At 37.5% G+C, this 24232-nt stretch overlaps 1 protein-coding gene across 1 annotated transcript; it reads right to left on the bottom strand.

Annotated features, from left to right (window-relative positions):
- Positions 1-940: 940 nt before the first annotated feature.
- On the bottom strand, positions 941-22954 carry LOC104164273 (serine/threonine-protein kinase ULK4-like; the record flags this gene model as incomplete). Its single annotated transcript, XM_009703591.1, has 3 exons — positions 941-1039; positions 4544-4710; positions 22849-22954. Coding segments are annotated over 3 exons (372 nt in total), but the record flags the coding sequence as incomplete, so codon positions are not given.
- Between the last annotated feature and the right edge of the window lie 1278 nt (positions 22955-24232).

Here is a 24232-nt window from a genome sequence, read left to right as displayed (position 1 = left end):
CAAAGATAATAAAAGGGCCACAGGTATTCATATCACAATACATCTGAAAACCTGTATTTAAATGAAAAACAAAAAAAAATTTGGGTCTGGAAGAGAACACCATGAATCTGCAATGCCTCTAAGTGAAATAACCTGGGAAGGACAGTGTGCTCTGGCACAGGGAAATTCTCACACACCATTTTAATGGCTTTATGTTGAACAAAAGGCTGAGGGCAGCCTCTAAAAACCCTGGCTGGCTCAAGAAGCATTCCTCTACTACACACTATTACACACAGAGCCAGTACATATCTTCTCTGGCACTGCGCGATGGAGGTTGAGCTGATGGGATGCATCAGGGCCACAATACAGTGCTCTGTGAACATTTCAATGCAGTTCTGTGACATCTAGCAAACCCTGGAAAAGACCGACTTCAAACTGCAAAGATGTTCACAGATCATGACGGACCATTTGCACTTGTAAATCCCTCAGGACCATGATAAAATAAAACCAAACCCTTGAGGAAAGCTCAGAAGGCTCAAAACCAAGAAGATAATATTAAAAGACATCACTCACTGCAAACTAATTTTAAGTTTACTGGCTTTTCTAATAGTAGTAGTACTTGTTTAAAATTTTGAATACCATCCTTTCCCCATGCAGTGATTATTAGTCCATTCTAAAGGGCTAAAATCTGGCTATACGTATGTATCCAAATGGAGAATATCTGTAGCCTACCCCCTCGTCCCATTCTATGCTTGAGACAGACCGACTCTGACATCATTGGTAACCTGCAAGTCACTGTGATCTATAATTTCTTAAAAATTGTTAGACTCCTTCCTTCATACTAAATGTCAGCTTATAAACAATGAAAAGCTAGCAAACACAGCTCTAAGATGTTGAATTCAGTTGAATAATTCCAATGTCAGCAACATTCCAAAAACCTTACAAACAAGCAAATTCTCACCAGTTGAATAAGCAGGCTAATTAGGTCCGTCAGGGGTTTATTGATAAGCAGAAGGTCTTCAGCTGCCTGCATGTCCCCTCCTGTGCCAGATTTCTGTGCCTTAATAAGATGAGAAAAAATAAAAAGCAACCTTGGTGACTGTTCTGTTATGAGAAACAAATTAGGTCTATTAGGTTGTCGAAGTTTGAACAGAAGTTTGAAGAAGACTTACACCCTCTTGTCTAATTAAGTATTCCTTGGCTCTCAATGGGCAGTTATGCTCTCTGTATCTGTAACAATAAGCATGAAGCAAAAAGGACTCATGCTGTCGTGCCCATTCTGCACAGGCTGAATATACTGACCTACATGACATTTATTCAGCAAAATGCTATAAACTGTATAGGCAGAAGATAAAGCCATAAATGTTTTATGTATTTGTTTCTCTTTCAACATGATATGCCTATTTTAACATTAAAGTTCAACTATTTTTCTTTTCCTTTACCAGGAACAATTTTAAGTGCAACTCAAACCAAGAAAATCAAGGTGACTGAAAAGTTAGGATTCTCAAAAACAGTGTCCAGTTTCGCCCTTCTGACTCACTTTATATCCCAAAATATTCATAACATATTATAATAATGTAAATTATTTTTGAAATAGGGATAATAAAATCTTCAAGTGACCAAAGCCTGTGATAAGATCTGTTACTACTTGTAATTCTGACCATTGTCATCCTTCCTCATCAAAACACACTGCCATCCTAGGCAGTGCTACATATGACCCATCCCTGCCCCAAGACACAGAACACTCTACTTGCAAGATTCTTCATTTCACTTCATTATCTTGCATCAGCTTTGGACCATGACCCTATACAGTCAAGCTGCTAGAAGAAAATGTAAACACTTTGTCTAAAGAACACATTTAAAAATAATTTTGTATTTGTTCTGTTTAAAGCTCAATCCTAAAACCATAATCCAAGTGTAATATCTGAGGATTTTTGTTTGGTTAAGTGAAGACAGGAGCAAGTCCCCTGAGACAGGAGATGCTACTGCTGAAGCTCCACTGCTGATACTGATGAGTTGAAAGAATAATGCCTTTCTTCTGGAAAGAATTTTGAAATAAAAGAGATCTGAAGAGCTGTTTCTCCAGGTAATAAGAAATGTTGGTCTGTCCCTCACTGAGACTCACCACAATGACCCGGATTGCTCAAGTCCAAGATGGGCAGAAAGACATAGCGCAGAGAAGACAAAAAAATGAAGTGTTTATATTAATCAAGAAAGGGAAGTAAGCCACCTTTGCTTCAGCAAAATTTAAACCAGCTTTTTCTGGTTAGTGCTTGGATGAGAAGACAGACATCCTCCATCAGGGATGTTTGGCTACTTTCTTTAATTTCTATATATTTAGTGTCTTTGGAAAGAGAATGAACGATATCAATAAAGGAAATATACTTTATACATGTATATAAAGGACACACACTACACCACACTTAAACCTACAGTAAGTGACTAAACAGTTCACTTCTCAAATGGAGATTGCAAATTACTTTCAGCTACTGTGGATCATCTGGGGAACATGATATGATGAAACTGCTCCAAAACGATACGGAAATTAATCTGAACCTTTGTACCATTTCCATTAAAACACAAGCACTTGGACCACAGAGAGCAAACTCTTGAATGAAGCTGGATACAGTTATCAGCACCATTCAGCATAAAGTACTGAAATGCAAAGGAAAAGTGGTGTCATGTTTTGCCTATGCAGCTGGATAAGGTTATCACTTTACATATAGAAAGCTTAAATAAAAAGGATTCAAGTGGAGGTAGTACTATCTGTAAAAGTCAACTTAATTCTCAAAAATGGATAACATGAGAAAATTTTACTCTCTTTTTCAAGTTTTGTTTTAGAAGGCATCTTATACAGAAGATCCCTATAAAAACAGTCCAAGAATATTTGTTATCACTAGTGATGCATTTAGCGACATGTGAATAGCAGAATATTATGTAGATGCGCAGCAAATAGCAGTCACAACTAATGGCTATCATTCAACAGGGCCTGTGTACTGAGGCAGCTGCAGAAGCCACAGGGGCCTAGTGACGAGTACTGTCAAAACAAGTATGCCAAGACAAGTATCACCACCATAAAATCAGTTTTACGGGGGGACAGGACAGAGCTATGCTTCAAAACTCAGTTTCCAAGCTGCCTCCTGTTACCCGTTAGCCTTCCAGAGCAAAGCAGATTACTTTGACTAGAGTTGGAAAAAAACGGAGCTGGAGTTTTAGTGCATCAATCAACTGATGTATTCATGTAAAGCCAGAACAGAATTTGGCTTTGAATGTATAGATTTAATTTTGCATCTAAATAAAAATCATCAGTTTCACTAATATTACCAATCCATGTGCAAGATCCTCTTTCCTTATATCTGGCCTCACCACTGTTGCACGGAGTGTAAGCACATAATTTAGCTCTCTATGATTACATGGAATGATGCCAGCAATATGACAATCAGAAATTACCCTACAAAATTTGATTTACAAAGTGATTCTAAGACGAGAAACCCATTACAGAACCTGCTAAGAGGACTCAAAAAAGACAAGGTATTGTACCACCAGTTCTAAACTAAGTTTTTTCCAAAAATTGAAAAACCTCCCACTTCTCAGTGAAATACCTGGTTGACAACATAACTGATTATGTAAATCTGTGTAGAGAAGAAAGGAAAAAAGGGCTCAATTTTCAACACCTACTTCATACATTAAACTTTCTTAAAAAACCCAACCAAACAAACAAAAAAACCCAACCAACCCACCCACAGAGGAGGACCTTTTCAGACTAAAGAAGCCCTGTCCTGAAAGACAATACAACCTGGCTGCAAACTTTTGAATTTCTGTTCTCCAGATATATTGGACCTAATAGACTTCTCTGTTCTTCAGTGGATAATCCCAAGAACGTCAAAAACCTAACATGAAGGGTACGTGGTGCTGTTTGCAGCCTAAACACAGAAGTTACTTCCACTCGACTAACTTAGAAATTCATGTCTAAAAAAAGATTAATGCTATTCCTTGTTTTGTTTTTAAGAGAATTGTGTACAATTTCTTTGAACAGTATCTTTTGTGCTTCATTGTTAAGGAGGAGGATATCCTACTAATGCCATGGTTTGCAGTGGTTCAATCAGAAACTTGGAAGACAAATTGAGCAGCATAAGAGGGGAAATGCTTTTGTCAGTGCACGTGCAAAAGTTACATATGCTTTTCAAGTACAGTAATCACATATGATGTGTAATAAAAAGATGTTGGTTTTTTATGGAGTAATCTTTGTCTTTTAAAATGAACGGAAGAAAAATGTTGTGAACCATCAGCAAGCAAATGTTGAATTAAGCTACTTAATGGAGTACAGAAACAAAACAGTCACCTAGGATCTGTGTTTCCAGCACACAGTGAGGCTAGTATAGCTAGTCTAGCCAGGTGACCACAAGAAACAGTGACATGAAGTTGAAAAATACATACTTTTCTCTTTCCACCACACTAAAACTTCAATAAAATCAGAATAGTGGGAATTTCATTATTAGGATACCAGGAAGTTATCTGAAAAACCGTTTAAGATAGTGATGACCCCAGGAAATAAATTCCATACCTGCAAAGTCTGGCGCACAATGTTTGCTGTATACATCAACATGCAGTGCAAGATGTCAAGCAAGGACAGCAGCAGTGCATTTGCTGTCTTGGTGCTGCTTTTATCATCTGCTTCCAAGTACAGAGCCACAGTTTCTATTAGGAGATTACGGATATGATGAGACAGTCCTACACAGAAAGTGAGACAAAAAAAAGAAACAGACTATCAGGAAAGGAACAATGTGGAAGGTAGCTTAGTTAAAAATAATAGATTAGGATAAAACCAAGTTTCACATACATTGTAAATATTTATTAAATTTCCTCTTTTTCTCCATTATTATAATTACCTCCTCCCCTATTCTGTTTGGAGCAGCTCATAAGAGAATTAAACTGATAAAATCAAATTTGCTAACCTCATGGAAAATTATGTAACATTCATTAAATAGAGACATACTTTGAATCCTAAACCTTTCTATAGCATGCTGGTACACAAGTCTCCTTCACAACACTCCTGGTCACAAGAATTAAGCAATTTCTCCAGGCTGTTACAAAATGACACATCAAGGTCAGAGCCTAAAGTTTTCTTTCTTAACTAGTCTGCCGGTTACAACCTTCCCCATATGCTTTAATTGTAGAATTGAACAATATTATGCTTAACATAAAATATATTTAGAAGAGCATTGTAAATGAAATACTGAATACTACACCTAAAATGTTATTAAGATTTGTTTGACTGATGGTAGTAAAAAGTTCTGAAAATACCTTCTTGTTTTGAAGGGTTTTTTTAAGCTCCTTGGGAATTTAATAACATCAGCTCCCATAGCTTGCTTAACCCACAAATCAATTGACGTATCAGAAAAAAATATAATCCATTTCAAGGCAACACTGATTCAATTCAGAATCTTTCCTACTTTCAAATACAAAGTGACTGAGTTCATTATATTTGATCTTAATCTTTTTCTTTCAGAGTTTCATAAGGAATGAAAGATATTTTGTTCCTCACCAAGAACATAATTACATTTGTAAACTATCTTCCTTTAATCTAGCAATTAGCCATACTGTGACCTGGGTGCACATACATAGTAACATTGTAGTATATTAGTATATTAGATTCTAGTCCCCATGACTGCCAAAAATGACTGAAATATCTCACTGATTTCACCTAAGTAAAAAGACTGCTTTTATAAGTTCTCCTTTAAAAATTGTATATATTTTTACAAACATCAGTACAAGATTAAAATGAGACACTGTAGAATACAATACATAATTACACCATTCAGCTTTTGAGAGTAGTCAAATCTGTGGGGTGTTGAACTATTTTGGCTTTGAAAGATGCCTCATCAATTAACTGAACTTCCACGAAATATTTTCCTCCCCTTTAATACTTCCTCCATCACCTTTAATATTTTCCTCGGGAAATTAAATACAAAACCATTCATTTAGCATACAGTTAAGGGTCAGGATCATTAAGACTTGCACTCTTCTCATATCTCACATCTTTTGTGTTTTTATGATTAGTAGCATTATTCTTTCACAACAGTTTGATTGATGGACTACAGCTCAGGCTAAGCTTTGAATTTCCTGGAGTTTTGTCTGCAAAAATCAAACTCAAAATTACATCAGTCTAATCTCACACATTTAATTTCCTTCTCCTTTTTTAAAGTACAATTTCTGCTGCAGTTCTGAACACTTCATACAAAACTAAGATAGCGTGCATAGACACATTTAAGTGATGTCACCAATACCCACTAAGAAGAAAAAAACCAGACATAATTGTATGTCTACCCGATACAAAACTCATGGTTATTCTATGCCTTTTTTCACCAGGCTAAATTAGAATAAACCTAAGAAAACAGTTCAGTAAGAGTTGGTCCCTATCAAAGTGATGTCTGCAAAACTGCCTGCAGGGATATCTCCAAGTACACTCTGTTTCTCCCTGTATACGACCACAAAACCCACAGCCACATCAAAATGAATGAGTCACCCTATTATTTCTAGATGGTTTACATGTAGCTCTTAAGGCAGTGACTTGGAGATTAATGTCGAGAAGGTGGCTTTCAGATGAAGGCATTATATGGGTCATCATCAAGAATTTTTTAGGCAGCAATCCTCTCTGCATTATAGCACTCAGTGGAAATGACTAGTAGTGAACGAAACAACAGGATCCATGACTGATCTGCAATCCTTTCCCTTTCAACTTTGAAGAGGACGACTTGTTTATTCCCTTGGTTGTACCAGCCTGACTCTCACAACTGCCTCATTTCTGCTGTTTGATGAACAGGGAGGTGAACCGAATGCTCAACCTTCTCCTTACCCATTGAAACATGAATATAATTGCCTAGATTTTATTCCCTTGAAGTATTTAAATCCTAAGGGTACGTGTATTAGCAATCCTGCATCCAAACACCTGAAATACACCACAAAATTCACATTTACTTTGTTAACTAAAACATCAGAATTAGTGGATTTTATATAGGTGGATACATGCTCACACAGAGTTATACATACAAAGATATGCATGTTAAATTTGGAAATTTGGGGGGAAAAAAACCCACCAACACACTTTTCCTGGCCTTCAAAGACCTTTGGAAAATTTAACACATCAAAACTTTATAACAAAGACATCTAAAACAAAACGCTGGTGCAAAATGTTCCCTAACATGCTGCATGATTCATACAGAAACCTGATAAACGCTTGGTTCCACAGATAAAAAAACCAGACTGACCTCTTGTCCAAGTAAATAAAGTTCCAGACATGCTCTTTAAAATGTTGTGTCACAACAAAATGAAAATTGGAGGCCACAATTGTAGACATGTAAATATACTCCTTGCTTAGACCACAAGACAAAATACACATTCCTTGTCCTCAGAAGAGAAAGCTGGGAAACTGGTATAATTTACAGTGACCACGACAAAATTCAGAAGTTTAAAGGCCTTGGCCACTGACACTGTAACCAGTTTACTCAAAAGGTAGCTATAAAGATCAAGACCGACACATCCTAGCATTCCAAAAAAACTGAATCCCAAACCAGATAGTTTGAAAAAAGAGGATGCAGTTCTAGAAAAAAGGAAACTTTATTCATAATTCAGTAAATCATCATATAAAAATTGCATATGCATCTCTAGGTTTCAGAGGATACATTGAAGGTCTTCTCCCAAACTTTACAAATGATTCAAGAACCACATTCGCCTTAGTTTACAATAAAGCCTATATTAAAAAGTTTCAGACAATGTATTTCTGAGTAATATTTAACAGACATAAGTTTCTTACGCAGTAATTCTCAACCCTTCATTAGAAAGTAAAAGAAGCTCTGATTCCAGAGGCACACCCCATGCACTTCTCAACTTCAGAAGTGGTGGATGTGAATCTGAGTTCTGTATCATAGAGGAGAGCTAAACACAATTAAATCAAGGAAGATCGTTTTACTGAGAAAGGCTACCTATTTTTAAGTAATCTGGTAGTTCCAAGTATGTTGGCAATAGTCCATTTTCTCAAGAGAAAAGTGTTAGTGACAGTTTACGTGGGTTAAAGTAACGCACTATAATTTCTTTCAGCTAGGCATTTCTTATTAAGAGAATTAAGTAAAAACTTATGGTTTAACTTATTATAGATTTTTTTTTTTTGTTACTCAATTTGCAAATTTCAGCAAACAATTAAAATATATCACTTCATATCACTTATAGCTATAGTTATAGTTTAAATTTATTACAATACTTCATAGTACGCTAGTCGTGCCTTATATTTATTTGTAAAAGGAGGGTCTTCAAAATATCAAGCCTCAATGTAGTTCTCTGCTATTCAAATTTTGCAGAAAAGTAAAGCAAAACTTGGGTTTTGTGTTAAAAATATTGAGTTTATAAATTAACAGAACTGGAATTAAACAAAGAACCTGTTCTAATTGCAGTCCAAGACTCACAATACGTATTAAAAGGATTGTAACCAAAATTCCTAGCCACAGTGCTACAGCATTTGACAAACCTAGTGTTCACAGCAGAGTGTTCTCCTGCCCAGAGACCCCTGCAATGAACCGAACACGTCGCTAATAGTGCTTTATGAATGTGGACTTGCTTATGTTTTACAAATCTTTTCAAAAGATAAAAGGAGTCTTTTGGCCCATGATACAGCTAATCGGACAGAATGTGCCATGATACCTTCTGCAATGAAAGCTGAGAGGAGATATTTTATTCTCACCTATTAGCAAGATGGATAAAGGAAAAGAAATCTTTGCTTCCAAATCATACGAAACATCAAAAGACAGCCTAGAAAGCAATCTTCTAGGCAATCCTTTCATGCCTACCAGCAATTAGAGCATTCAACAAACCTGTCTGCTTCCAGCCGAAGAAAATGTTAGAGTAGGGGCACTTCCTCCGAACAATGCCGCCACGCAGCCAGCAGCAAAGCCCTCAGCCCAGTAAAAAGGTTTCTCTTTGTTCCTTTCTACGTGTTGCTCTCTGGAGAGCTGTTTTTCCCATTTGTATCACACCTACACAACTGACTCCCCAGGGATATTACCAAATATACATTCACTAGACTTTTCTTCCTTCTTGTACTTACAGCATGGACCTGCTTGGGGGTTTCGCCTTTTTTTTTTTTAAAAAAGACTCAAAATAATAACATATTGGGAACTAGAAATTATATCACCAGACTAACGAGAAAACATATTTCATAATCTTTTAATGTTAATGATAAAACTCAAGAATATTGAAAGAAACACAGGTCTGTAGTCTGGTAGATTCTTTCACACATGAATTAGGTCCTCAGTACCTAAGCACTTAAGATAATCCATCGTGTCATAAGGATTCTTCATAAAACCTTATTTACCTACATAAAGCTGGGATTTAATTTGCATTCTTTGCATCACAGCCCTACTACTCAAGGTTTCCTGTTTTGAACATCCGAAAATAGGCAACAAAGCAAATGGTACCTTTAGGGTAATGGCATTATTTAAGAGGTTTGTTGCTTCTATTGCTATTTTTGTTTAATATTTGTTACTGTTTATGTCTTAGGAACTTTTTGTGTTGCTACTATAACATTACCAAGGGCAGAATAAACTAGGATAAAAAATTAGATCAGCACTGATTTTAAGATTTGGTGAGTTATGAATGTCAGATCAAGTGGAAAGAAAATGACAGGGCTGTCGAACGCACCAATTGCACAACTGCTGCCCTGAAAATTATTTTCTATTCTGATCTTAACAGTGAACAGCATCTAAAGATGACAATTCTGCACATATTGGATAGTCTATTCCTAGTACTGGGATGGTGACTGGGCATTTTGTGATTGAATAGAGAGTCGCTAGGTTTGAGGAACAAATATCTCCTTTGGGTTTGTCACACCGCAGTGGTCAAGGCTTCCCAGAGCTTCTCTTTGTGGGAAGGGTCTGTGGCTTAGCTCTTCCTACACATGTGGCAGGGAGGGCACTCACCGCGGGTGCCCGAGCAGGCAGCCCTGCCCTCACACGCAGGGGAAGGGATGTGGTGAGGATTACGACAACCAGGGATGCAAAGCCAGTTATCACCTTTACTACAACTAGGTTGAAAGTAGACTGGGAAGTACTATGTTATCTTGAGTGTGGGCACCTGACATTCTCAGTGATTTTTCTCAAAGATTTTTCTGCTGTGAGTTAGATAGAGCACGACATAGCTCTGCTTCCCTTTTTTTGGGACTGGTAACGTTTAGCGGTTATTGTTAGAAGGCAGTTTGTAGGTGGCATCTTTCACTTGTGAAGAAAGCGCAGAACTAATGACTCCCCACGGAACCATGTCAAACTCTTCTCAGCCAAAAGAGTCCTGCCAACACAGAAATCTACTTTCTTTTCAAATTTAATGTATGGAACAAACATGTAGGTGATTAAGACCAACAGGTGTATAGAACAGCCAACTAAAAGATAGAAAACCAAGTGGATTCTCTCATTGAAAAAAAAGAAAGTATCTCAGTGTAATACAAGATGGTAAAAATGCAGCTTGAACAATTTAGGAATAATAAAAGCACATACTGTTGAACATGCTTGACTGGTCAATACAAAAAAAAGTAAAATACAACAAATTATACCAACTAGGCGAGCCTGTGGTTGTTCTGTATGAAAAGATGGGGTTAGAATGATATGCGCAGAAAAGGAGTATTTCGGAAGGTATAATCACTGATCCCTTGAGAGTTCCTGATCTGCTGCTGCTTTTGGAAATGGTGAGGGGGGGTGAACTAAAAAAAAAAAAAGAAAATAGTTTCCCATCTTAGAACCTTGCTAGAAGTTCTTGTGACAAAATTTCAACTGAAATCAAGTTTATGTGTCAGATTGACTCAACCATACTACAATTAATTCAGAAAGATATCCAAGCTGTTTGAAACTAAGTTCACAGCACACTTGGGTATGTAGCATCAAAGTTCTGAAGGCAGGAGATTTTGTTCTAGACAAGATTTACTGAGATGATCCTCATTCCTAGGACTATAATTCGCTGAACACGAACACAAACTTGTTCAATGGGGATAGAATGAAGGATCAGAAGGTAACTTTCTTCAGAAGATAATCGTAAGAACATCGAAATGCTTTCTAGTTCTATCAGGAAAAAAAAATATCCAAGATTTATATGAGCAAATACTACATAACTATGGACTGTAATGATGTTCAGAGATCTATTCACAGTGTTGATAAGACATTAATAGTGTCTCATTTCAGCAGTCAGGTTTGATTCGTTTGGATACCATGCTGTCGGCAGCACAGTCTCTAGAAATGCTATCTGTTTCTTATGTTTTGTAAGTAGTTGAGAATAATTGGACATTTACTACAAAAAGATCAGTGAAAAACATAACAGAAAGGTAGGATCCACTGAAGATGTACACACAAACTTCAATGCTCATACCAGGCAGCTTGTGAGACTGGACATAAAAGAAACATTTCTTTTTTAATTATTTGTTTAAATTAAACTTTTGCTCTTCGGAGATGAAATTTAATACCCAGCAGAGTCATAAGTATCCCTGTCAGTTTTGTCATTAATGCATATGTTATGTACATCACAAATAGGCTGCTTTTTTGTTAATCAGGGAGTAGAAGGCCCTTGACGCATGTAAAGGCAGGTGCTGTCATCCCAGCTGATGGTACAGTAGAGCACAAGGCTAAGGATGCCTGGCAGATGTTCATGTTGTGAACAGCTTTGCTGACAGCAAACACAAGTTTTAGCTCTTCCCAGGTGTTACTAGTGATCAGCGCTGGAGGTTACCACCCCTACAACTGTGTGCGAGTGTGCATGCGTGAGACAGAGAGGCTGTGAGCACTCCCTGTCTCCCCTGACAAGTTGTGCTGGGCTGCTTTAAACTGCTCCAACAGGTCTCTTGCATTAACCCACCCGAGTCTGCTTGATGCAGATTCCCACACTCAAATGACCCTGCTGGCTGGATGACCTGGGGAGGGATGGAGACGGACGTGGAGGTAATACAGTGACTTCATGGGGTATACATGTCAAATATGTCTGTCCCCAATTGTGCATATATATTAAACACATAACTTGCATTCTTCTCATACGGATTTAAGCATTTTTGCTTAAATATGTCAACTGTGCAGTACTTGCAAGCATAGACTTTCCATCACAAAAAGAAAAATTAAAAAAAAAATCACATTGTCTGGATTGACTATTGTTACTGTTATTAAGCAAATTCTACAGCAGCTTTTCAGTTATATATTTTTCTCCATATGTCAGAGACACATTAAAGCTTGCAGTCCATTTTATAAAGCACAGTAATTCTACAGCATGCTATACTTCAATTCACATCCTGATACACCCTATTTCACCCCTTACAAGGTGTCAACTAAAATAAAATCTCTTGGTTTTCTCAGACAGAAGTTAGATGTGATTAGAAGGACTTTCCAAACAGTAGGTTTTAATGATCTGCATGAGGAACAAGAATATCTAACAGGACACCTTACTCTTTGAGAAGCAACAGTCTCCAAAACCTCCTTTAAAACTAGCCTGAGTTATTAGTGGTTGTTGCCTCACAGATACATGGAAGAACTTCTGCTTGCATGTTGTGAATTAATATAGAGTGTATGATTTTTAGAAAAACACAGGCTGCATGAAGTCCTCAAATTAATGACAAAAACTAGACCAAAAGTTCTTCACCGGATTAAAATCTGTTATTTCTGTCAGATTAGGAATTCTTTGCATTCAGTAAGATTCAGAGTCAGTAAAGATCCAATAAAGACTTTTGACTTGCTGCTCAGAAAGATCAAGCCTGCAACAATTACCATGTGATAAAATACAAGGGGAATTTATATCCTGGGTTTAATTTAGAATAGAAATTCTTCTAAAGTGATTGCTATTTTAATAATAGACTCCCTGTCACACAAGATTAAGCCCTGTTTATCTACTTCAAATATCTTAATGTCCTTCTGCTTTGGGATCAACTTTCCCTTCTACCAAAATCCTTGAGAGACCACATTCAAACTTTGAGATCTGCCTTTTTGACAAAACCTGTACAGACCAGATATGAACAGCCTCAGAATGCAGATACAGCCCGAAACCGTTGTCACAAATTGACAGCATTCAACAGCTTTGAGCAACGTTAGCAGCACTAATTGCTCTGGCTAGGCCTTCAAGTGTCCCTGGACTGAGAGCGATAAGGACCAATGAACCTTGGCTTCAGAAAATTCTCTGAAGTTTTCAGTTTTAAATTGCAGAAATAAAACAGTTGACTACTGTTCCCACATACATTCAGTGAAGAATAAGGCTAAAAACGCTATACATTTCCCTACTGAAAAGTCAAGCTCTGTAAGAAAACGTATTAAATATTTATTGCTGCTACTCCTCTTGGTTTGTTTACACCAGCCTTCCATAGGATGAAAACTTACAGAGTACAAATACCTGGATTTTCAAATTACAGTGTTTTACAATTGTTAGAACTAGACCAAAGAACAAAATCAAAGGCTAGAGTATCCACTAAGCGGAATTTGCTGCTGGTTATTACAACAAAACTGAATCTATGCCGCTGTTTCCTGTAACATCCTGCGTTATTCATCAATTAAGTTCACAACAGAAATGAGAGCTGACAACTAGTAAATTGCAACTGTCCAAGACGGTCCTAGTGTATTTATACTTACATGATCAAACAGAGGTCAGGATGTTATACGATAGTAAATCTAGTTTTGCATCTATGACCAGATCAAATCATGTAGCCTTCAACCGACTCTGCTAGGTCAACTGTTTTCCACATAAGTGTTAGGATAACTTTGACCAGCAGACTCTCTAATCTGCTATCATCTGGCCATATCAATAATGCCACATCTGATTAAATCTCGAAAACGTAACCACAGACTTTTCACCTCAGATGTTATTATCCTTCTCATTAAGTGGCTCCAGCATATGTTTTGTTTTGTTTGCATGGATGCTTGTTCTACTTTGAGCTATCCATGATTTTCAGCCGTACCACTGGGATCTTTGAGCTGGAATCCATCACACTGTGATCATGCTGTTACCTCAGGTCACACTAAAAGTGCCTTGCCTAATACTTGTCATTAGTACAACCTAGATCAACGGAGCCTTCGTGTTCTGTCAGCACAGCTACCTGACTCCAGCAATCCTGGCTTCAAATGACTGCACTGAGCCAAGTCAGCTGGTACTACAGCTCAGGTTATTTAATTACGAGGTAGTCCTAGCTCTGAAAGAACTGTAAGCCTGTGTGTGTTTGAAGGCTGTGTTCCATACCCTGTCTCCCCTATCTCGACAGGGCCCACACAATAGGAGCACGGGTCTCCGTCTCCTGACACTGGGTTGTGGACAGCCTGCACATTTTCTACCCAGGTGACTGGGCTGGGAGTAGTGGAGCCTGCGTACACAGTAACAGGCTGGCTCAGACTCTTGGGGAAACTTCTGCATAAGCACTGGAAGGAGAGCACAAAGAACGGCTTGGGTGTTAAACCGGGATATCCATAGGCAGTGGAAGCAGGCAGCTATGCTGCCAGATGGTCTGCTTTGCCAGCCACAGGGAGAGTGCCAGGAAGGCCACTCCAGCCCCAGAAAAGGCCAGTCCTGCTACAGTACAGCACTAGCGAGACAAGGTGTAACAACCTGTTGAGCCTTTATTAACTTATTTCATCCTTTGAAGTCTTAGCAAGCGTGCTGTGACATTTTGTGCCTAATGGGTACGGCTCTCAACAACGAGCTTGCTTCTACTTGAATGGCATAACTGTTTCTCACAGCAATTACCGTTTCTATTTTCATCCTTTTCAGATGGCTGTATTGTTGAATATCACAGGATGACACAGGTTATTTTTTCCTCAAAGACTTCACTACTACCATGCTATTTTGACACTATTCCCACTTATCTTTTGTGGTATCAGACTTCTAAGTTTACCCATGTGATGTTACACACTTCCACTTGAGTGACTGGCATTTTGGGTCAGAAAAACATGTCTTAATACTGTTAAAAAACATTCTGAACTTCATAACATCACAGAAGAGACTTCTTCAGGCTCAACCACCACTGACTTCTCATAGAAGCTGTAATTCCAACACAGACAGTGACACCAGACTACTACCGTTAGATGTTCATAGAGACACCCCTGGGCCCAAGAGCCGAGCTAACCACTACAGCGCTGGCAGGGAGCCGCGAAAGACTCATGTCCCGCACGGCAGAGGCTGCGAGGTGTGCACCTCCCAACCGAGGGACCTTCCCTGTCACATCCAGAAGCAACATCTGCAGCCACTCAGAGAGGATGTCACAAGCCTGTCTGCATTTATTTTCCGTCTTTTAAAATAATTCCTTACTTCACATTTATTTAACTGAGAGCATTTTGTTTCTAAACATTGATTAAATACAGAAAAATTGGTTTTAGGTTCTTGTCCATATTGATGTCCCTAACTTACGCTCCCTGCCAGTATTTCCATTCAGAATCACAGTATGTTGCATATGAACTAAGCTTTATATTTGCTTAGGGTGACGTGCAATAAGCAGGTATAAAGTACTGCCATGAAACAACATATCTTCTATCTTCAGTCACTGAGCAAATATTCCTATATCACGTCCTGTTAAAGTTTTGCAGAAAACTCCTCCTAGGAATAAATAGCAACTACTAAGGAATGAGCAAATGGCTTCAGAACCAGCCTGAAGGTATGTCCGATTTCTTCACAGACTAAGTCTGTGTTTATAGTTTGTTTGGGTTTTTTTCTTAAGGGCATATTAGTTTAAGTAATGTATTCTATAGGCTTTTATAACTACTGCCTTGCCTTTGCAAGCAGACTTCTCCTGTGTGACTAATCCACGGTCCTCCTCTTGATCACTATCTTATAGTTAGTTAGTTCCTCTCATCTTGGAAGAAAATCTTGCAACTTTGAAGCCAGCTACTCCAACAACTCGCATTCCTAACATCAAAGTCCCATGAAATGTCACACCGTCGTCTTCTCGGTGTCCTACAGAAGTTCAGATTGCTGCGCGGGTGGGTGCAGCATGGAGGAAGATCTGAGCTGCCAAGTTAGTGCTGTCTACTGCCTAATTTCATGGACATTGACGATTTACCAGGTGAGAGAGAGCTGGCTATGAAGCTGGAAGCTGTTCTGAAAAAGTGTGCTATGGGCAGCATAATCAAATGTCTTTGGGAGACTGAAGCTGAAATACAATTATCTGGGAGGAAGTGAAAGGTAGAGAGGAATAACCTCCAAAGATTTAGGTAAGTTAGAAACCTTTGGGGTCTATCTAGAGAGCTCAGAATTCATTGTCATTCACCTATCATTATGTTAAAGACCTGTGTATGCAAAAGACTGACACACTTTCCCCACCCTACCCACCAAGAAAAAGGTTAAAGTTGGATGTTGGTCTCATGAGTGCCACTTTTTGGATATGCAATATTTAATAGACTTTAACAATATGACACACAAAGACATTTGAAATCTAATTAATCTCTTGACATTTGAGTAAAAGTTAAAGCAGTGGACCACAAGATGAATAAGGATACCTCACCCATGAAGGCTGATCTTTCTTTCATGAGGTGCAAATGAGTTATGATGATCTGACTAAAGTTTATTGCAGATCTCTTCCTTTTTAATAATTGTCCCTGCTTTAAGCACCTAGAATGCTTTCTTAACATGGTATTGAATATAACTGCTGTAGCTGACGTTCTACATTTCCACGAAGTCCTTCCCTAGGAACTTCAGTTTTATACAAATTGCTCGAAGTACCATGTACTACTAATAGCTGTTGCATTTTTTACACAAAGACTATTTTTATTGTTCTAAACCCCACAATTTCACTTTTACCTTAGTTCTTGAGATTTAACAGCATTAACGCATAAGCAATAAAGTTTAGGATTTGTTGTACCATATAACAGAAACTGTTTTTAAACATTCAAACATCTCTGCTTACACTGCTAACAGTGGCTACTTAGGGATAGTAGGCAAACACAGGATCACAGCAGTAGGGCCTGGAAAAGGTCATTCAATGCAACATGACTCTATTGAACTTTATATATAAATCACCTCCTTATAAGACCACCATGAAAAAAAATAACTGATAAACCATTTATGGAGCATAATGAGATTTCAAAAAACCTAAAAATGTAATCTCATTCGTAAGTAATACTGGGCCGCAAATAATTTACTAGATCAGCTTTGAACAGCAGTGGAAACCTTTCCTAAAGACAGAATTACTTAGAATTATTTTTTAATACATTCTGAAAATAGGTGTTTATATAAACATAATACATTTAAGGCATTATCAGGAATAAATAGCTGCAGACACACTGTCAGAAGTTATCCCTTGCAGTCTATAAGATCTATTTTCCAAAAACCCATTTTGATCATTTCTTCAGAATGAGGATCCTGATGAAGCAGTGGAAGCCTTTAAAATGCATTTCTCTACACTCTGACATACTACGTCCAAACTGTTCCTACAAGCAAAATGCACATGATGCAACAGTTAAAATGAAGAATTTCTTTGCCTTTGAATATGACCTGGGGGCAAACAGGACTCCAAGTTTGAAAGCACTGCTAACTACAGATAATTAAGATGATTTAACATTTCCTATTTTTAATTTGTACAAACTACTTGAACAACAAACTAACAGAAAAACGCAGAAACACAAGAACAGAAACAAAAGTGACAAAAAACCTGAAGGCAAAATAAAGAGTTCCTATATCTGTGAATTGTACTAGCGTACAAGACTTCTACTACATTAAGTGCTGTGATGCACTCAGCCATTTATTACTTATTAAGTTCTACATAATTAAGCAGTCTTGCACAGTAAAGTGGTCAGTATGTCAATGCTTGTCAATAGACCCAACGTGTCTAAGACAGACAATGCCTTTTCAGTAGACTGCCCTAATGCCTATCTATAGAAACAGATGATCACCTACTGTACTCCTACAACACTTGCTGAAGAGCTGATGTTTCCAGCACCCAGAAACTTGTGTTCATTTTATAGTCACCAAATGTTAACCCTTTTAATACGACAAGCACAAAGTAATACTCAGCTGGTTGTTTGACGATCAGCAGAACTAACAATACCCCATTTCCCACAGATTTGCATCCTATATTCCTGCCTACTTCCATGGTAATAAGTTGCCATCATCACCACTGATGACCTGTCTACTTCCATGGTAATAAATTGCCATCATCATCACTGATGAATCCCTTTCCCTGTTTCCGAAACCTTTGCATTGCTTTGTCCTGTGTCACCCAACTATAAGCATGTACTCTAGTGGTAGTTCTTCCCAAGCACTTATTACGTAGGTACCCTCCTTAGGCACCAACCAACACACTGTTGAACTCGGTGGCTACAGACCTAAACCAGAAGACTGCAGATATCCTAGAAACCAAATGGGAAGTGAATACAGAAGAGACCAGGCAGATATACCAATTAATAGATCTTTACAGGCCTATTAGTAGACCTGAGGATACTATATAAGAGTACAAGTTTTATGCTTTATAATTTAATCTAATAAATGCTAATGGAAAAGAATTCACAGATGAGACTGTTTCAACTCCATCAGTAAGAACTATTATAATCCAGGTCATAAATTCAGACCAGTTAGCTCCACTTTGATCATGTCATAACTGTATAAGAGAAGGAAAACTGTTCAAGAATGATGCTGCTCTCACATTTACATTCTTTAGTTCCTACATGAAGGTGAAATGACATCTTTGGCATTTTTGCAATCTAATTTCCATAGGGATGGTCCAAGATAATAGGCTGCAAACTTAATGCTTTTAAAAATTTTGTAATTTGGAAAATTGAGGTATTAAAATTCCTTTCTTTCTGTAAATGTATAAGTACATATATCTATATTTTGTGTGCATCATGTATTGTACTATTCTGCTTGCTGTATATTAGCCAGGAACATTTAATTGATAAGCTCATACTATTGCCTTTCCCTAAGCTATGGCACTAAATTGGGTCTCTCTCCTTTCCTGAGATATTGGTTATTATAGAATAAAAACATACTTTGTATATTTGGACTTCTGTGCTCTCTCAAGTTAACTTAAAATTGTCCAGTGATTTCAAAAGATGGGGAAAGGGAGGAAAGAAAGAGACTGGAAGACAGAAGCCAAGACAGACAGAAAGAGGGGAAGTCTCGCATTCTTAGAAGACCATGCTAAAGATGACCAGTATTGTCTTGGCTGTTTAGCATCTCACCTTAACTATTCACAAGAGACTCTACATTAATCCATGTTTCCTCACTGAATTCCAGTCTCAGTAATTAAACTGAATCATATTATTACCCTCTGATTATTAAGTGGAAATTGTCATTAATGTTAACAGAACAAATGTTTAATAGCTGATAAGTACAGGCCATTTTAAATTCCCTCTGCAACTTTAGTTCCATATGTTATTCTCCATTTCACCTTTAAACTTTAAAAGTGGTTATCATTACATGTCTGATGTATTGTCACACAAAAGGACAGAGTCCAGGGAAGAGAGAAATTAATGCTAAGCAATCCACCCTGTATGCAAATTGCTGAAATGCACAACCGTATCATTTTTATTAATATGAAATCACAGAAGTACTAATGAATCAAGTGCCATCATGCAAGATTTCCTTGAGAAAGGGGAAAGTTCAACACGTAAGCTACAACTCACTAAAAAAATCTATCACCTAATACAACTCCTTTGAGCAGGAGAGAGTTCTGAAGGATAACAGGCACAAAAGGGAACAGTAACAAGGGTCTCTAAATGATCAGTCTGCAAAAATACTGCTTATTGGCAGCTGAAGAAAGGCATACACAGAATCAGAAAGAAATCCTCATTTCTAACGTCTGGACTGTTGGAAACAAATGTTTAGCAGGTATTTAGGGTTTTTAATTTCTAAAGCTTCATATACACATGAATTAATTATCACGCTGTAATGGGGAAATAAAGGAAACTGATGACCCACAATAGTCTTTCTTCAGCATTTATTTTTTTTTTAAGATAGCAGAATAGGTCATGAATGTTGAATGCCTTCATTAACAGCATGGACACAGAGTGTTAATAAGATGGAATAACATGCACCTTCAGCAAACTTGCAGATGACATTGAAATGAGGCAAGCCGTTGACGCGATGAAGAACTGAGCTAACACTCAGAAACAGCTCAAGAAGGTGAAGAGCTCAAAAAATGGGTTGCCAGAAACCTCTTAAAGTTTAACACAGGTAAATACAAAGTTCTGCACTTGGCAAGGATTAAATTAATGTAATGGTACAGGCTGAAAAGACACACACCATGTGGTCCGCCCTCCTAAACATCGTGATTGCCCTCCTCTGGGCTTGCTCCTGTCTGTCAATGTCTTACAGTTTGGAGCTCAAAATCAGACACTGTGTTCTAGATGAAATCTCATGAGTGCTGAATAGAGAAGAATCGCCACTTTCCTCAACCTTCCAGTTATTCTTTCTTATCACAGCCCTCTTTTGCCTTTATTACTGCAATGGTACACTGCTGACTCATGTTCAACTTCTGTATTTGGACTCCAGGATCCTTTTCTGCAAGAGGTAGCTTAGTTTCCATTTTACTAGATCATGTTCTCCTCTATCACACAAAAAATCATTCAAAAATGAAAGCTGAATATCAAAGATAGTGGCAGAGGAAGTTTAAGGTATATAGTGTTCACTACAGGAAAATATTTACAGTTGGTAATAAAAAGGATAAGAAGCCCTCCAGTTTGAGTGGAATAACTTTTCTCTCTTTTTCATTCAAAGAAAATTTTACAGTCTACAGATACAAGATCGACACCTTCATAACATTCTTGCAAATCAAATTTCAGCAGCTCTTTACCTGACAATTAGGCCCTTAATCAACAAAGCACTGGCTGAAATCCAGGTTTTCAGTACTCTCAAGATCAGCCAATGGGGAAAAGGGATGAGAGAAGATGAGGACATATTACTTGAGATAAATTATTTTTGGCTGCTGCGCTCTTTTTCCTAGTCAGGATGCTGAAACTCAGTGAGCCCATGTTAGTGTTATCCAATCACTAACAGTCTGAAAATATTACTGGAATCATTTATGACATAGCACAAGGAAAAGATAAAAGACTTTAATAATGTTCCTACCCTACTTCCTTGATTTGGAAACTAGCATGATGGAAGAGATGCATTTTAATTTTAATTTTGGAACATATGAGAAGTGAAAGAGCACTGATATACTATCAGCAGCATAAAAAGTACACAGGAGTTTGCTCTGTGAGACAATAAAGGGGAAATATTTAGGGAATGGATGCAGTTTTGCCATGTTAAACAGTTTTGCACCTAATTTGCCATGCAGAAAGGCAAAGCATATTACTTGGAGTAAGGCATGCCAATTACGTGGTTACAGTACTTGTGGAACTTGAGTCAACTTCTTTGCGTGTCATTGTGTAGTTTTAATAGGTTATCCTGTTGCAGCTCAGGTCAGTGCTAGCTTAGAATTTTGCCCGGCGCAGAGCAGATGTGCCCCAAAAGCAGCACATACGGCTAAACCCAAAGAAGCCCCAAGCAGTTCTAAGTGTGACAGGCACTTTGTGAGAAATAACCAAAGAAGCAGAATCCTATGAACCATCCCTCTCCAATTCAGTCATCTTTTCCTCTTCTTTCTTTTCTTCTGGCCCTGTTCTCACACCACTAACTTCAGAATGGATCCGTTCGAAAAAGAAGAAAGGAGTATGTCATTAGCTACAATGTCAAGTTCCAGTTCATCTCCTGAATGATGGCATTGTCCATTCAATCCCTTCATAGTAAAATGGAACAGGAATTCAGCAATCCTGCTTTCTGGGTGAGTGCTTTAACTGCTAAGGGAATTACCAAAACGAGGACATGACCACTACTACCAATATTGATGGAGTTTTAGGCTGGTATGTATTCTGATTTTTTTTTTTTTAATTGCATATCTAAGGCAGATCCAATTCTTCAAATTCACTCATCATCATCAGTGTGTATACTTAAGTCATTAATCATACTATGTCTGATCTGGCTCCTTCTCTGATGCCATGACTATAGAAAAGCTACACTGATGAATTTTCCCCCTTGCACCTTACCCAGTCTTTTCCTAGGGAGTTTTAGAAGGTTTTCTCTCAACTCTTGGCTTCACAAGAGACTTAGCTGTCTCTTCACTGCCTCTCTACGCAAATTTCTTCCTTTTCTTTCTGGAGCATGCTATATACTGCTATGCCAGTAGTCTAGGTCTTTGATTTATTCTATATCAATAGTATAAAGAGAAGTGTAGATCTGCATTGCTGGATGTCACTCACTAATGATAAACAAAAGTAACGTTATCAGTGTGTATATTTCTAAACAAGTTTTTGAATTTATACAGATTTTCAACAGCAGGAACTTTCTCTTCATTTTGTAAACCAGAACCAATTTCTAAATAAAAGGAGCTTCTATAATAAAACATAGTGAAATGAAGACATGGAATGGTTTGTAGACTAAGACTTCACAGTAAATTTGGGCTCTACCCTATCAGACTACATCACTGGACTGGAACAGAAGCTAGTTCTTTAAGAAGTGCAGAAATATTCTACAACATCCTTTCACAGGTTTGAGCAGTGAGAAAGAACTAACTTGCAGAGGCTGTCTCTGCCTGCTCCCTGCACTGTTTCGGTCAGAGCTCTAGCCCCCTCCTTTCCAAAGCTGTTCTTCATGGGCATAACGTAACTTTCAGTCTGTAATTCTTTGGTAACCATATTTTCTTGGAGGAACAGCTTTCTAAAAGTTAAATTTAGAATCAAATCAATAAGGTAGGTAGATAAAGTGATGAGGAATACCAGTCAGTTAAAATACAATTATCTAACAACCACTATAAAATATAAATACACACGAGTCTACAGTTTCACACAGTGCCAGACATTACAACAGACTGGGAAACATCTATAGTAAGGAGAATAATTAAAGATGACGTACCTTCTTTAAAGAGTAACATCATGTTCATGCTTTTGTTAGCAACTATGTTATTCAGTAAGGCGATTACAGTTTGCATTGTATTCCCAAGTATACTGTCTTGGTGTTCCTGCAAAAACAACAAAAAAAGCCCAAAATAAAAATAATATAATTTCCCTTTTGCAAGGTTAGAAGATTATTCCCTTCCAAAAAAGTAGTAATACAAACGCAATACTCTCTCAATTGCTTAAAGTTCAACATTTAATATACTAGAAAACCAGCCAAATATCTTAGTAGATCATATTAGTTTTAGGGAGCCAAATCTCAAATCTTGGACTAAAATTTCTCCCATGAACTGGAAGAGTTCCTAGTTAGGTCTAAAATGTTAGGAATTTTAAAAATGGCAGAGAGCTTTATCAGCCTAATCTCTATATATTCAGAACCAGGAACATTTCCCTTTGTATGGTATTTCTTTTATTAATGGTATTAATTATACTCTTTTCAGTTTCAACTTGATAATCCACAGTAAGTCATAAAATCCATTTGTTGGTTTTGTTTCTACACTTTCATAAAAATAAAATTAATTTCACATCCACATTAAAGACCTATTTCTGTATTGAATTGCATCACTCGTGTCTGTTTTACGCTTGACAATTGCTTCAGTGATTTTTCACAATTTGCTGAGACTATACTTTAAGAGGAACGCATCAGAGTTTATAAAGAAGTTTCTTTTCCTATGTTACAGTTAACACACTTACACACTCAATCTGAAAAGGGTGGATAAGGCAGTGCAATAAAAGCATTTATTTATTCACACTAGTGACAGTAATAACTCAGGTAACTTCCAAGAGGCCAAAATAGGACAAGCTCCTCCAAATCTGAGTCTCGATACAAATAGAAGCCTGAATACATTTCAAATCTCCCTAGAAGGTTCAGGAAATATTTTGTCCGATTTTTTCAGACTCAAATCCAAATAGGAACATACATCCAAAGTGAAGATAACAACATTAAGAAAAAACTGTCATATTTCACATATTGTAGACTTTTCACATGCACCTAGGTGACTTCCATGCTTCCCTTTCCCATTAAATCTCTCAATGTATTGATATCACTCAACTACTTCACTGCCACAGAATATGCCATCTATTCTGATCCATCTCCTGTCTGACAGTAGGTCTTTGAAAAACGTTAAAATTTAAGTTGAACAAGATGAAAGATTATTGGTCTGAAGTTAAGTATTTCAGATGACAGCAATTACTTCAGCCCTTAAATACAGTCAAAGGAACACTCTCCCTGAAAGTTCCTTTAGGAGATGAGCTCCAGTGGCCAAGAACAGTTTATTTTCTACATCTCTTTGCTCAGGTATTTATGACCTTCTGTCTCAGATGTATGCTTGAAAACAACAGCA

Source organism: Cariama cristata, unplaced genomic scaffold (assembly GCF_000690535.1).
Source record: "Cariama cristata isolate BGI_N322 unplaced genomic scaffold, ASM69053v1 scaffold9830, whole genome shotgun sequence".
Classification (NCBI taxonomy): domain Eukaryota; kingdom Metazoa; phylum Chordata; class Aves; order Cariamiformes; family Cariamidae; genus Cariama; species Cariama cristata.
The sequence above is the reverse complement of the archived record's forward strand: the minus strand, read 5'-3'. Positions and strand labels throughout refer to the sequence as shown.